The 15486-nt window shown below is 41.9% G+C and overlaps 1 protein-coding gene across 1 annotated transcript; it reads right to left on the reverse strand.

Moving 5' to 3' along the window:
• Positions 1 to 841: 841 nt before the first annotated feature.
• On the reverse strand, positions 842 to 1222 carry LOC122672456 (RNA-binding protein with serine-rich domain 1-like). Its single transcript, XM_043869926.1, has one exon. The coding sequence runs from the start codon at positions 1220 to 1222 to the stop codon at positions 842 to 844; it is 381 nt and encodes a 126-aa protein (XP_043725861.1).
• Positions 1223 to 15486: the final 14264 nt, after the last annotated feature.

Genomic DNA, 15486 nt, shown 5'->3' on the forward strand with positions numbered 1-15486 from the left:
AGGTTGTGGGTTCAAACCTCTCCTCTCACTTCTTTTTGCCTTCTCTCTCTTGTCCTTTAGTTTTGGGCGGCGATCAATAATGGGACTTTTTTTTTATCACTCCCTTTCTTCAATCGGTGTCCCTTTCTTCATTCCACGATCGGGTGCCCCTGCTTGATTCAGTTGATGTTCCTTGGTCCGACGGTCAACGTCCTTGCTTGCTTCGGTGGACGATCTCCCTCCATCAGGTGTCCCTGCTTGATCGATAGATGCCCCTCTTGATAAGGTACCCCTGCTCGATCCGATCGATGCCTTTCTCGAGCGGGTGCCCCTGCTCGATCTGGTTGATGCCTCTCTCGATCGGGTGTCCGTGCTCGACCTGGCTGATGCCTCTCTCAATCGGGTGTCCGTGTTTGTCTTCTCTGGTATGTCTTTGGCCATAGACACATCTTTACTCGAACCTTGATCTCGACCCCTCGCGAACTTCGACCTCGGACCTCGGACCTTGAACCTCGCCTTCGGACCTCGATCTCGATCCAAGCTTCACCCATGTCCATGGCCTGTCGTCTACGGCCCTTGTCCATGCACTTTGGATTGTGCATATTGTGACTTCTTTCCCTTGCTATTTAAGGTTAAATTTTCATCTTCTTCGAGTACTGTTCCTTGTGGTTGATGTGTATGGTCTATCCTCAGTAGTCATTTAATCTTTATTACTTTAATGGTTCCCAAACCTCGGTACTCCAGGTGGTCTACCGACCTCGGTGGCCCACGGGCCTTGGTGGTCTACGGACCTTGGTGGCCAACGGGCCTTGGTGGCATTGATGAGTAGTAGGAGTAGACGAATATATCCAAAATTAACTATTTACTTCAAATAAAATTTCAAATTATCCTTGAAAACTATAATGCGATCTACTGTGTACCATGGCCGACGTCTGACTACACTACTACCACTGCTGCTACTGCTATTGCTACTACTGTTACTACTGGTGACTTTGCTGCTACTACTGGCGGTACTACTGCTGCCATTCTTACTGGTTGTGTTCAGAGGTGTAAACTCTGGGCTACTTGCTCGTTCACTCCTTTCGGGGCGACGGTCTCCCCTTCTTAAGGTGCGGTCACCCTTGTCTTGCCGATGCTCGATCTTCGACCTCTTGCTCTCCTTGCGGTCGTCCGTCGTTGACCTCTTGTTGTCTTGGGGCTTGGCTTCAATCGCCTTCTTCCGTGCTTGCGCTATCTCTGCCATATTGGTGAATTGGTTGCATCGCTCTAGGAGTTCCTTCATGGTCTTAGTTTCATGGAGTGCCAAGTCTTTGATCAGTTCAAGGTCCCTAATAGCCCCAGCCAAGGCTGCATGCTAGGTTTGATCATCTAGGTCCCGAACCTCCAAGGATTCCTTGGTGAACTTGCTGACATACTCCCTGAGGGATTCTCCAGGGTTTTGGATCACGTTTAGCAGGTTGACTGTAGTCTTCTTCTGCTTGACGCTGCTTTGGAAGCGGGTCACGAACTGCTCGCATAGCTCTGCGAAGGACCCTATCGACCTAGGTCGCAGTCTGGAGAACCATGAAGTGGCTGCACCTTTGAGGGATGTAGGGAATGCTCAACAGGAGACCACGTCTGACCCACCATTTAGGGTCATCATCCCATTGAAGTAGTTGATATGGTCATTGGGGTCTGTGGTTCCACTGTAAAGTTTGAAGGCGGGTAACCTGAACCTGGATGGGAGCGTGGTTGACATGATCTCCTCTGTGAATGGATGTTATCCAGGGATCGAGTGTGTCTCGCCCTTGGTCTGCTTCTTCAGCCCTTCCAGCTTCTCATTAAACTCCCGGAGTCTCTTATCCAGCTCCTCGTCTCGCGATGGTCTCTCCCGCCTGGGTGGTCGCTCACTGTTAAGGGTGTCAATATCTAACCGAAATCGAAAATCAAATTCAAAATAGAGCCGAATTAACCGAGCCGAGCCGAACCAAATTAATTTGGTCTGGTTTCTGTTCAAATATTGGATATATTAATTCGGTTCGGTTCGGTTTTGGTTCCATGTCCAAAACCGTCGGTTTGAACCGAAACCGAACCGAATACCCATTTAATCCCCAAACCCTATTTCTTTTAATTGGGTAAAAGATATTTAATAAGATAATTAAGTAATTAAAGATTTAAAGTAAGTAAGTAATCAAAACCGTATTTGTTTTTTGGTAATTGTTTATCACTATAACTCTAATTCTCTAACCGATTGGCTTTTCATATTCCCTTTCCTATTTTATTGCTTTTATTTTAGTCTTACTCTTTTACTTCAAGTTAATCTTATAATTCTTTCAAATTTAAACGTTTCATTTTCTCCTAAGTCCGAACGATCCAAATATCTAATCGACAAGGCATTTTGAAACTTACTAAAAACAAAGTAGTATTGTCAATTTGAAGGTTTGATGGTGTTGTCATTCCATAAAAAAAAAAGGAACCATATACAAGAACAGAATTATATTGCAGTAAAAACCAAATGAGACCCGAATGAAAACTATTTTATCTAATCGGATTCGGTTGCAAGTACAAAACCGAGTTGGGTATCGGTTCGGTTTCAGGTCACACCTACAATGTATGGAACCGAACCGAAACCGGACGAATACCCGAAATCGAACCGATTGACACCCTTACTCACTGTGACCTTGTTCTCTTCCTCTCCTTGAAGTCTCCTCCCGCCTTGAGTGTTGGTGGGATGGTGAAGGATCACGTCGTGACGAGCCTTGACGTGAACCTTGAGGGGCTATCATCCCCATCGGAGTGGCTCTTCCTTGGTGCGTAACTCCCCCCTAGCCGACCTTGGAATACTGATCTCCTAATCGAGCCCTCTGGACTTGGTGCCACAGTTCGGTGTGAAGGTGTTCTCCCACGATCTGACTGCACTGGGAGGTCTGTTGTCCTCCTTGGAAGTTGGGATGGCTCTCCCTGCTATCTAGTGTGCCTTTAGGACCTATCACCCCTGGGAGGTGACCTCCCGGGGTTCTCCTCCCGTCTACGACGGTGGTTCACCGCTCTCTACCTTTGGTACTCGCGGAAGAGTCGTTGGTCGTCGAGGATCTGATGCTGCAGGTCATTGATCTGACCCACAGTTGCTGGTGCATTAGGGTCAGGTACTACCTCCACCACCACTTCGTTGTTGGGTTCGACTGCTACAACTTGATCGTCGACTGGGATCTCCCTCTCCAGAGAGACATGGTCTATGGCCCTACGACGTGAACTCTCTGGAGGAGGCGATCCATTCCCCTCCCTCGCAGTGTTGGCGGAGGGAGCGGCCTTCTTGCCTCGCGGTGCCACGATTGAACACGTATGGAAATAAGCTAGTAGAGGTGATGGCTAGCGTCGTTCCCACAGACGGCGCCAATCTGTTGCTTCGAGAAATCACTCAGCGGTCCTTCGAGTGTCGTAACCTGCAAAAGACCCTACATGACAAAGGAGAACCGGTGTGGTTCCGACCTAGGACTCTCCGATGCCTAAGTTAGATCTCTCTAAGCAAACAGATGAGTGAATAGAATTCAAGTTGGTTGATGAGATAAAATACCTTCCCTTTTATAGCAGGGGGTGGCGATGTGGAGAGTCCCAGTTGATGTGAGATGTCTTTGATAGCTGATAGAGTCCCTGAATTGCAGGGTTTGCTCTTGGTAGGTCATCTTCCAGTTAGACGTTGTATCCTGATAGACTTGGTGTCTTGGATGGATAGACTGTGGATAGGTTCTGCCAGTTCTGGGTTTTTGAGTCCGTTGTGGGTACGTTGACTGATAGGTTGATAGGCGGTGGCCTAGAGTCCTGGAGGTAGTGCACGTCTTGCAGTTGGAGGCGGCGGTGCTCTGATCTTGTCCACGGTGCTTCAGTGCACGTCTGTCCACGTGCACAGGGGTCCGCGCCAAAGGGGGAGTTCGCCCAAGGGAGAGCTCGCTCAAGGGGGTGTTCACCCTGCCATGTCTGATCTCACCATGTGGCGGTCTCCGATTGGTCAGCTTTATTTGGGGTTCATCAGCGCCCATAGAGGGCCGTGTGGTTGGTCTTTCGCTAGCCCGGTCTTGGTCCACCTCCTTGGGCCAGGGACACGTGGCGACCTCTGATTGGTTGGTGTGATTTCGGGTCTATCACTTATGCAATATTACAGACCTATCTTACATGTTAAAGGCAACTCATTGGACCTAAAAAACTCCACATGAGGAACACAACAAAGATAGGGAATCGATTGGGTGTCCATCTATCAGCTACCAAATGGCCATAATAATTTACTTAATTAAGGGTTTAATTTTTATTTTAAAAAGAAATTAAGTTCTTCTGTGGCATCATAATGATCAAACCATGTGATTATACAACATCATTATGTCAGTAATCATATTTTTAACTCTTTTAAAGTACAATCCAAACCGTACTTAAAGCTCATTTCTTACATTTCTCTTCATTTCTATTAGTGTTAATTAATTAATTAAAAGCTTGAAAACCCTTACATGTGTGAACCAATAATATAGTATTTGCATCTAACTTTATCGAACTTAGGCTCTAATTATGCTGTCCCCTTTTGTAACTTTTAATGTGTTTAACCATTATAATGACCATTGGCATTAGCCGCAATTGGTTTTATAGCTATATATGTCAATAATGGCTCAGCTTACTGTAACTATAAAAGGAAACCTCAAAGGTTTCTGGATTCATTGAAGCATTAGTTTAATTAAGTTTAGTGCTTAGATAATGGCTGTTTGTGGTGCTTTTGTATTGCTTTACCATCTTCTTTAATTTATGTTTTCACTTACTTTTTTTGTATCCTAATTAGCATCAATTCCTTCCACCTATCAAGGGTGTGTGTGCCTTTTGAAGCCATTTAAGGAACAACAAAGAACAAGTTAGAAATGATAACAAAGTATATGTTAAGAAATAACAATGCAACAGAATGACGATTTGTAAAAAAAGAAGAGAAAGAGAAAGAACACACACAAGATAACGATTTACGTGGTTTACCTTCAAGAAGGTAGGCTACATCCATGGCAGAGCAATAGATCTAGATCCACTATTTCTGTGGAGACAATACAAAGTTTCTCTCACACCCTCACGTTTCTCAAAGAGATAACAACTATATATAGTTACAATATAGAGAAAACCCTAACCCATGAACCAGAAGCCCACCCGATCTGGTCCGGGTTCGGAACCAACATAGGGCAAATAATATATCAAATCAAAGATCTCGACGAGCTATTCAAGGGTGAATGTCTTTGACGCTGATGTATGCGTTTTTTAGCCTTTCTGGAGCGTTTCGAAGGCGAAATAGCCCGCAGAAGAATCACAATACTTTCTGGATTAAAACTGAGATCAAGCTTCACCAATAACAATATACCTGTCTCCATGACAGTTATATGTTAGGTACTTGACTAATACATCAAAAGCTCCAAAACTGATGGAACATGTTAAATTAATCCCTTTAAACGATACCATACTAGACTAATCCAATCTAGCGCAGATACACAAAAGTTGGCCCCATTAGACACATAACATTGCACGTGGTAGTCACAATTGAAGAACGTGGGACTTAGCAGATTGGAAGTTGAAAAACTGATCATGTTGGAACTTAACTAGCTCCAGAGGTCAAGAAAGCAGGTTTAGGGTTTTCAGGAAGAAATCGTTGTTTGCTTATTATATTTGTTATCTAATGTGGACTGCAATATAAAAGCTTCTTTTTTAAAGGCATAACAGCTGCAAAGTCAGCAATGATTGATTTCCTCCTATTTTGTTTGAATTTCCAAAGTGTTGGAGAATCTATTTGGTTTTGTCCATTCTTGAGTGGAATGAGGGAGGGACCAACATAGCAAAAGCTGATTCAGTGAACTCAGAGAGACAGAGAGCATACATGGATGGAAAAAGCTCAACACTTAAAAGGAAAGGTTTTATTGCATTCCATAATGCACCACCACCAACATCAATGTTTCATGTGGGCCGGCCCACAGGCAGCTGATCGATCTACGGCTTTTTGTTTGCTAAAACGTGTAATGAGAAGACCACAAGACAAGAGCCAAACCAGTAGAACCTCTCTAAAGTAAAAGGGATCGATGCAGCGCCCGACATGGCATTAAGTCGAACAGATGGTGGCCTATCACTCGGACGAGAAGATCGATGGGCTCACTTCTGTGGATATAAGATGGAGTTCCCCTTTCTTACTTTTCTCATAAAAAAAACAAAAGATGGAGTTCCCCTTCGTAATGCATGTCATTGAGAAAAGGAAAGATCAGTACACAGCATCCAATGGGTAGTTGGTCTTTGGAATATGTGTTTATAAATGTGTCACTAACTCAGACAGACCCTGATCCTCTACGGCCTGCTGCCCGTAGCGGTCATAGCAGCGCACTAATGAGGCGCAGTGCAATGACTGTCTTACCTTCAATCGAGCAAGGTGTCGGGCAGGGGTAAGACGGTCATTGTGCTGTGCCTCATCAGGGCACTGCTCTGGCCGCTACGGGCAGGCAGGCTGTAAACGATCTGGATTGAACTCAGACTCTTATTGGCTTTAATTAGGGTATTAAAACCTAACTCGGCCCGAATCAAACCAATCTTATTGGATCGGATTTGGGCTGGGCCGCTGGGGTATTGCACAGCTGAAACCAAACCAAACCAAACCAACACCAGCTTAATTGGAATCCTAAATCGAAACCAAGTGAAAAACCAAATCAAATCGAAACCAAACTTTTTTTGGAGGGGTAGTGAACCAAACTGATATAAAGCAGCCCGAAATTCGTTAAAAAACAATTTGTTTGTAATTTTACATACATATATATGCCAATCGAACTTAAATCAAATCGAAACTTAACAATAAGAGAAACCAATAAGAATTCAAAATCGATCAAAATCAAAGCTTTCTTTTTTGGTTTGGTTTTAGATTCTCTTTTACTGTACCAAAATCCACCCGAATCAACCCATTGACACCCCTCCAGGGCTTTTCTAGTTTCTTGACCTAACTCATAACCAGAGGAGGGGCTATATCTATAGGCTATGGCTCCATAGGTCTCCTAATGGGAGACAATGCTATTGACCTAAACTAATTATTCTTCCATGAAGAAATTATTTGTCTCCCCCGTCCCCTCTACCCCCAACATGAGCACTTCACTTTCCATGTTATATTGTGAAGTACATCATATGCTGCAGTCAGTACCACTCTTTTATATCCCTGAAAAATTCCCCCAGGGTAATGGAGTCATGGATAATAATTGCAATCCCTCTGGGGTGGTTGGCCCACATTGGAGCATGGTTCTAAGTATTAGTATCGTATCGTTTGTATCGGACAATATGTATTGATTTTGTTAGTTGTCGATATCGTATTGATAATACGATACGGATAAGGGATAAAATGGTCAAAAAACTTATTTTTTAAGAAAATTCAGGGATATTTTTGTTCGATACAATCGATCCAAGCCGATACCATATCCATATCATATCTATTTTACAAATCGATACCCATTCCAATCCCGTGCACTAAAACCATGCATTGGAGCCAGAGAGAGACTCATGAGAGGCCACATAAGAGACCCTCTCCCACTACATTTGGTAGATATAATTAGGTGTTATTCTAAGGTTGTTGATGTGACCATTCATTGGTTCCAAAAAAAAAAGGATTAATTAATTTCTTAGTTAATTATTAAGTACTAAAAAAGGGGAAGAAAATTAATGATTCAAAGTTCAATAGCATCACATGTTTCTTTTCCATATATTCTCTTCCTCTTTTATTTTCAATTTAAAAAATAAGAACCCCACTTGGCCCCAAGTAGGGCTGTCAATGGAGCGGATTATAAAATACATTCAATCATTTTCCGGTCTGTTAAAGCAAATATGAATCTTGTCCTTTTAAAATCCAATCCATTTGGACTAATAATAGGACAGATATGGATTTAGCTATATATATCTGGTCTGATTAAGATCCATTCAATTATTATTTTTCATTTATATAAAAATATATGTATAGTATGTATATTATATATGAGTTACCTATGACATATGATACATCAAGTAGTCCTCTATATATGTTTGTATTGGGGATTAACAACCAGGGAAATGGTTGATGGATTGATTATGGAAGTTGTATCTTAGAACTTGTTTTTGTGATGTTAATGTTAGATTCTATAAATCAGTCCCTTGGGATTTCACATTGGAATACCCTGAAATCATGTTGCTCATATGAACCTTAGAACACAATTTTCATTGGAAATAAAAGGAAAAAGAGATCGTAGTACCTTGCATCTTAGTATGCTGGTGAAGAACACTAAAACTCTTGTTAGCTCTACCCTTGGCTAAACACACTTTGAAGAGATCTTTTGCAATCTCTCGTTTTTCATCGTGAGCACCCTTTTCTTATGGGAGAAATAGAGAAGTGAAACTAATGTGATTGCAGGGAGGGGACCCTCTTAATTAGCATTTATAATAATACTGTCTCAAAACCTTAACCCACTTCCACAATGGGTTTGGACTAATCCACCTCAATTAGAACCCAATGACATGCTTGAACAAGCTCCAGTACTAGGATCCCCACCAATTGAACCGGGCCAAGTAATTAATCAAACCCATTAAATTTACTTTGGAAATTTCTTATAGTTAAAATAAGCTTTAACTTCTAATATAGTTGGTATCATGGTTAATCTTATTCTACCAAAGAAAAAACATCTCCTGGGATGAGATCTTATTCTACCATAAAAATTTTCTACTAGTAACTAGGTTAGCTGAAGTCTAATGTATTTTGTGATGTTGGGTTAGACAGGTTAGCTAAAGTCTCTTCAATTTTGAGGGATAGTCTTTGGGATCATGGGCCTTGTACATCCCCTGTCCTTTCTAAAGCTTGGGTTGACTTTCACCTTATTCCCCGAAGATCCTGAGGTGGGGAGCTACTAACTAAGTGGACTGTTTGCTCCTTGGTAGATTTAGTATGGTCTTTGCCTAGGATTTGATTAGATCTAGGCAACCCAAGGTTCTATAGTACAGCCTAATTTAGGGAAGGGTTTCATTCCTAGACATAGTTTCATTGCTTGGAGTGCCCACAACTCTACTTTCCAAACGCAAAGCTTCCTTCTTCATAAGCCCATTAGAATCCCCAATTGTTATTTCTGTTGGAGTGCCAAAGAAGACACCAACCTCCTCTTCTTCATTTGCCCTTTTTCGAAAGCCATCTAGGAGAATATTCTTGCCAATTGCTTGCCTTCCTCTTAGCTGATATAGTCGTTCTCCAGAGAGTTGGTATGTGTGCTTTCTCATTTTAGAGGGAAGTTCGTTTGCAATATTATTGGCAAAATGACGTTTTGTGTTGTCATTTATTATCATATTTGGTGGGAAAGGAACTCGAGGAATTGTCAAATTCTTTGCATTCCTATCAGCAAATTTGGTCCTCTATCAGCTTCAAATTTTGGCAGAAGGCTTTCACGACTGTTTCCCCTTGCAAAGAGAGAGAGAAACATACTAATTGCTTCCGCTTGGGATGTCCCCTACAATTTATTCCCCTGCCCCTAACCATCCTTTTTCTTTGGCGGTTCTTCCATTCGCATAATTTTGTTGCTTCTTAGGTCGTCCTTGTTTTGTTTTGGGCCCTTGTAGTTTGCTTGGTCCCTTTTTGTTGCTGATTTTTCAATTGGGTTGTAGTTCCTTTTTTTCATTTGAGTTTAATAAATTTTTTTATCCACCCCGGCCACCCCTCCCCAAAAAAACAAAAATCTCTTTCCTTTCTTGTTTTTGCTAGCTTAAAAGGCGGTTTACATAAACTTGTTACATTAATATATATGAAACCTTAAGTGTGTAATTTGCGAATTTTTCTCCTCTCAGGTTCCTTGACCGGTCAGGTTTGTAGGTTCCTCTCATAGGGGGGTAGAAATGACGACTTCACCCCATCCGGGCAGTGTGTTTGGCAGGGGGTGAGGTCATCATTTTCGCCCCCCTTTTAGAGAAACCTGCGAACGTGACCGGACAGAAAACCTGAGAGGAGCACGATCCGTAATTTGCTAGACAAAGAAGAGGAGATATTCTTTGTTTTATTTCAATGATTTGGTTTCTTTGAGTAGGTTCGTTCAACAAGGACTTATACTCCATACACAATAGAAGAAAACACTCAACTAAAGCACTTCTATGAAACTCTTAGCGGCGGTTTCGTTTTCCCGTCGCTAAAGGAGATCTTTAGAGGTGGTAAAATATTATTGTCACTAATTATATAAGTACGTGTAAAATCTTTCAATAGCAATTAAAAAACAAGTATCTAAAAATAAACTTTTAGTAACGGGAAAAAAATAATTGCCTTTGTAACTAAACTTTTAGCTTCATTTTTTTTAATTACTGTCACCATAAGTTTACAATATTTTATTAAATCAACTCTAAATCTGTTTTTTTTTATTAAAACAGAGAAGGCATTACATATACTTTAGTGTTAGTACAAATTACCACCGCTAAAGGTAATATACATTGGTGTTTCATTAACACCGCCCCCGGCCACTATATATGTTGTTTTTTTCCCCCTTTTGGTGGTGTATAGTATGGTTCCATAGGGTTGCAGTTTGGGGGAGTGAAGGATCTAGCGGCGGTGTTGGAGGTGAACTTGGTGGTGGTAGTGTTGTAATGAAATTCGAAAGAGTACTCATCTGATGATGATGATGACTACCATTGTTAAACAAAGTTGATGAAGCACTGTCTTGTCCTTGTCCTTCACTATTGTAAATATCACGTTGGCCACTATACTCACATGATTTATTTTTTACACTGTTAGGAGATCGGTGGGGCTAAATAGTGCCACCAGTCACTTTCCTTAAGACCATAGTTCCCCCGTACTAGTGCAACCAGCTTGGGTGAACTGGTTAATTTCCCAGGATAAAACAGCCCATGTTGGCTCTCTAGTCCATGTGCATTTGTTGACTAGGCCCTGTCAATAAGCCCTTAGGTTATGTTGCGTCAAGAAATCGTCGAGCGGTCCTGCGAGTGCCGTCACCTGCAAGTGGACCAAAGGGGTCAATCAGAGAGAACCGGTGTGGTCCCGGCCTAGGGCTCTCCGATGCCAAAGTTAGATCTCCTGGCGCAAACAGATGAATAGTGAGTATTCAGTATGAGTTTTGATGTCCCCTATGGGGTTGTGTACCTTTGCCTTTTATAGTAGCATATGGCGGTATGGAGAGTCCCCGTTTGATTGACGATTGTGCCGTTGAGTGGATAGAGGCCCTGGGTAGCGGGCTCTATCCTCGATTGGCCATCTCCCGCGGGAGGGAGTGTCTGGTGGCATCGAGGATCCTTGGTGGATAGATATCCGCGTGTGGTGATAACGTCCTTGGTGCTTGAATCCGCCTGGATGACGTGACCTCTAAGGGTCTAGAGTCTGGCAGTGACATGAGTCTTAGCGATACGATTGGGGTTGTAGATGGGTGGCCCCCACCTCGGTGCCCATGATCTGCGCCCGGGTGAGGCCGCGCCTTGGTGAGGAGGCCGCGCCTAGGTGAGGCCGCGCCGGTGAGGAGGCCGCGCTGGGTGAGGCCGCGCTGTGAGGAGGCGCGCTGGTGAGGCCGCGCCTAGGTGAGGCCGTGAGGAGGGCGCGCTGGGTGAGGCCGCGCCCGGATGTGTGGCCGCGCCGAGTAGTGGCCGCCCGAATGGTGCTGGGACTCGGTTCGTTCCCCTTGGCTATGGGGCGGGTCGTCTATGACACGTGGCGGTCGTTGATTGGCCCTGTGAATATTGGATGTATCAGGTTATGCTCAACTTCCGATAATAAAAAGCAACTTCAAAGCAATGCAATACGGTATGTGCATTCTAGGCACTCCTATTTATAGAGGTAACGGTGCCCTTTGAAGGGGTATGCCCCTTGAAGGGATGGACATCAATAGTGTGGATTAAATCATATGGAATCTTAGAAAAGATTTCAAATCAATCCCTTAGAGCACTCCTGTATATATATATATGTTCATGTCTCTATGTAAAGATATCTCCATACCAAAAAGATACATGTGTCTCTTTTAATTAACTTATCATTTAAATAAGCCCAAGCCCACGAAACAATTAAGTCACATAAGGTAGCCCAAGTCCAGCCTGCAACAAAAATGTCAACAAAAAAACAGCCCCAACCCATATAACCCTCTCATCCACAGTTGGCTTGGCGCACGAACATGAAAAAGCACCGTGGACCTCCAACACATGGTTGAAGGGAGAGTCTCTACTCTAAGGGGTTTACACCCCTACAGAATCTCATTCTATATATACCTCTTCTCTTGCCCATCTCCTTGCAATATGGGACTAAACTCCCAAAGCAAGGAGAAAAAACAATGCATTTTTGAAACTTGATTTTTATGAAACTTTCCAACAGGTAGTTATGATGGTGGAGGTTTTATGAAACAATTGCGGCTAAATGATTAGTGGCGTTAATAAACCGCTGCTAAAATGAAACGGATTGTACCAAACAGAAACCGAATCCTACATAGCAAAAGGGGTAGGGACATGGTTTAAAAAAAACAAAGAAGGCAATTCACAGCAAACACAAACATCTCTCGAACTCCAAAATGGACAACAGAAACTGGAAGGAATAGGACGAAGAAACAAGAACAAAAGTGCTCACAGGAAATAGAAAGAGTATAGAAAATAATTGGGATTAGAGAGTATACCTGAGGTCTTCTTGGAGCTCCCTAGTGCAGCCAGCAGTGTGCTCGAAAGATGTAGAAATTATTACAAATGGGGAATCAAAATGGGGAAAGGATTTAATTACAAACCGGGAGCTAAATTGGGGGAAGGATCGAATTGCAATCCATCTCAAAGAGAATTAGACATGATAAGAAGCATAGAAGTGAAATCTAAAAAGAAAAAGAAGAAGAAGGGAGATGATCAAACGATTTCCCTAAGGCTCAGAGGAGTTCCACAAGCTCTGTCTCTGCTATTGCTCTCCTTCCCTCTCTGTTCGCCCTGTTCTATCCTCCGCTTTTCCCTCATTTCTCTCTTGGTCTCTGCTCCATTTCTCCCTTTGTCTCTTTTGCTCTCAGTTTTTCACTCCCTCTTTTCTCTCCCTTGAATGACGAAGAGTCCTCCCCTGGCCCTCTCTGTCTTTTTCCTTTCTTTCCTCGTTTTGCTCCTTTTGGAAAAAATTCCCTCCTCCTCCTCCTCTCCTCTCTCTTTTCTCCCTCTCCTCACTTAGAGAGTGACGGCTGTCCCTTTCTTTTTTAATCTTTTTCTTTTTATATCTATCTCACCACCACCTTTATTTTAGGGTTTTTATGTTTTTTTCCCATTTTACCCCTTCCCTCTTTAGATTTAAGTATCTTTTTTAAAGAGTATTCTTTTCCATTTTACCCCTTTCCTCTTTAGGGTTCTAGACATTTTTCCTATTTTATCCTCTCAAACAATATCTCATTCTTTTTTAATCCTCCCCCATCCTCTTTAGGGTTTAGAACTTTACTATTTTACTCATTCCCTTTAGGGTTTACTTCTTCTTTTCTATTCTGCTTTTGTGGTTTCCTATTTTGCCCCTGCCAGGCCACAACCTCAATGGGCCTGAACCAATAAACCTTCATGGGCCGGGGCATTCAATTTTTATTTTCTTATTACCATTATTATTATTTATATTTTTTGGTATCCGAGACAAAGATTGCCGACACTCCGTGTATCGTCATCGCCAGGAAGGGTGACAAAAATTAGGTGTCTACAAAATGCCTCTCTTTGACCGAGACCTGTGTACCAGTCGAGAGGCAAAGACAAGAATCACCATATTTGTCACCCAGAGCATGTATTGTCGACATCTTGCTCAGGGATGGCGGAGGTGCAAATGCAAACGCAAATCCAGCGATAAAACCAAAATCGAAAAAAATCGATCGACAATTCATGCAAAATCAAGTAGTACGTGTGTGCTACTGTGATTGGCAATCTGCCATGGCCAGCCAATACTCACTAATATTGACTGAACAAAGAATGCGCATGCAAAATGAATTGCTAAAAAATGAGATGCTTCCGAAAATCTGAGGGAGTACTCTGGCTTTAAGGGACTTACAGGAGGAATTCCTGTTCTGACTTAGAATTTCAAGAATAAATAACTAAATTCCAAGAAACAAAAATAAATAACTAATTTCTTCTGAGACTTTCTGAAAATCCTTTGAAGTTTTACGGGCTCCCAAGAATTTCCAAGGGACAAAAATAAATAACTTTTCTTTCTGAGATTTTCTGAAAATCCGTGAAAGTTTTACCGGCTTCCAAGAATTTCCAAGAGACAAAAATAAATAACTTTTCTTTCTGAGATTTTTTGAAAATCCGTGAAAGTTTTACCGGCTTCCAAAAATTTCCAAGGGACAAAAATATATAATTTTTCTTTCTGAGACTTTCTGAAAATTCATGGAAGTTTTACCAGCTTTCAAGAATTTCCAAGGGGCAAAAATAAATAACTTTTCTTTCTGAGACTTTCTGAAAATTCATGGAAGTTTTACCGGCTTCCAAGAATTTTCAAAGGACAAATTCTAGGTGCTAATTTCGACTCTGGTGCTGATTTTGATGCTAATGGATCACTATATGTACTGAATTTAAGACACTGCATCCTATGCCTAACTGAAACTCTTCTAGGATCACTACCTATTGTGAACCTAAGACACTATTTTTCATGCCTAACTAAAACTCTTCTCCATGAGGATCATTCTAAAAGACATGAGGATACACGATCACTCGGAAAGGTTCTACGAGAGCTAAACAGATTCACACTCAAGGTGATTTCAATTTGGCACCATTCTAATCAAATATCATAAAGGATGGGTTCATGGCTCTCTAGGTGAGTTGGTGATGAACAAAAGGCTCATGATAATGAACTTTGAACGTTTTGATGATTGGATGCTATGCATGAATGGGTTTGATGGTGAGGTAAGGCGAGTCTTCACTCTATTCAACAGAATCATCCCAATCCGGATAAAAAACACAAGCATATTCTTACACTCTCTTGTTGTTCCATCTCCGTAAACAAGGATGTCATTCTTCTGCTATCAATGGGTATCTGGATTCAAACATGATATTGAACTTTTCATGAGAGCTCTGCCCCTTGCAACCTTGTTTTTTTTTCCGTTCTTTTTCTTTCTTTTTCTTTCCCTTTCTTTGCTTGTTTTCATTCTTTTCCTTTCTTTTTCTTTCTTTTTCCCTTTATTTTCTTCTCTTTTTTTCTTTTCTTTTCTTTTCTTTCTTTCTTTTTGCTTCTTCCTTTTCTTTTCTTTCTTTCTTTTCTCTCTTTTTTCTTTTTCTTCTTCTCTTTTGTGTTCTCTCTTTCATCATAATAGATAGTATTGGAATCATGAGGGAAATGGCCAAAGGTCATGCCTGGACTTGAATTCCGGACGACATGAAAACAAATGACCTGGAAAGAAGACAAAACTATTATTTGAGAATGGCAAGCTCACAAGAGAAATCACGCCAATGAAGGATTAGCATAGAAAAAAAGGACTAAGAGGTAAAACTCTAGGGAATCCGCCGGAATGATAGACGGTAGAAAGAGTTTTTAGTCTGAGCAGACCATCTTCTGATGATAAAAGTAGCGAC

The sequence above is a fragment of the Telopea speciosissima genome, chromosome 8 (genome assembly GCF_018873765.1).
Source record: "Telopea speciosissima isolate NSW1024214 ecotype Mountain lineage chromosome 8, Tspe_v1, whole genome shotgun sequence".
In the NCBI taxonomy this organism is placed as follows: Eukaryota; Viridiplantae; Streptophyta; class Magnoliopsida; order Proteales; family Proteaceae; genus Telopea; species Telopea speciosissima.

Bases quoted from the DNA above. Each gene is read 5' to 3' on its own strand.
- LOC122672456 (XM_043869926.1), bottom strand. From the start codon at position 1,222: ATGGCAGAGATAGCGCAAGCACGGAAGAAGGCGATTGAAGCCAAGCCC.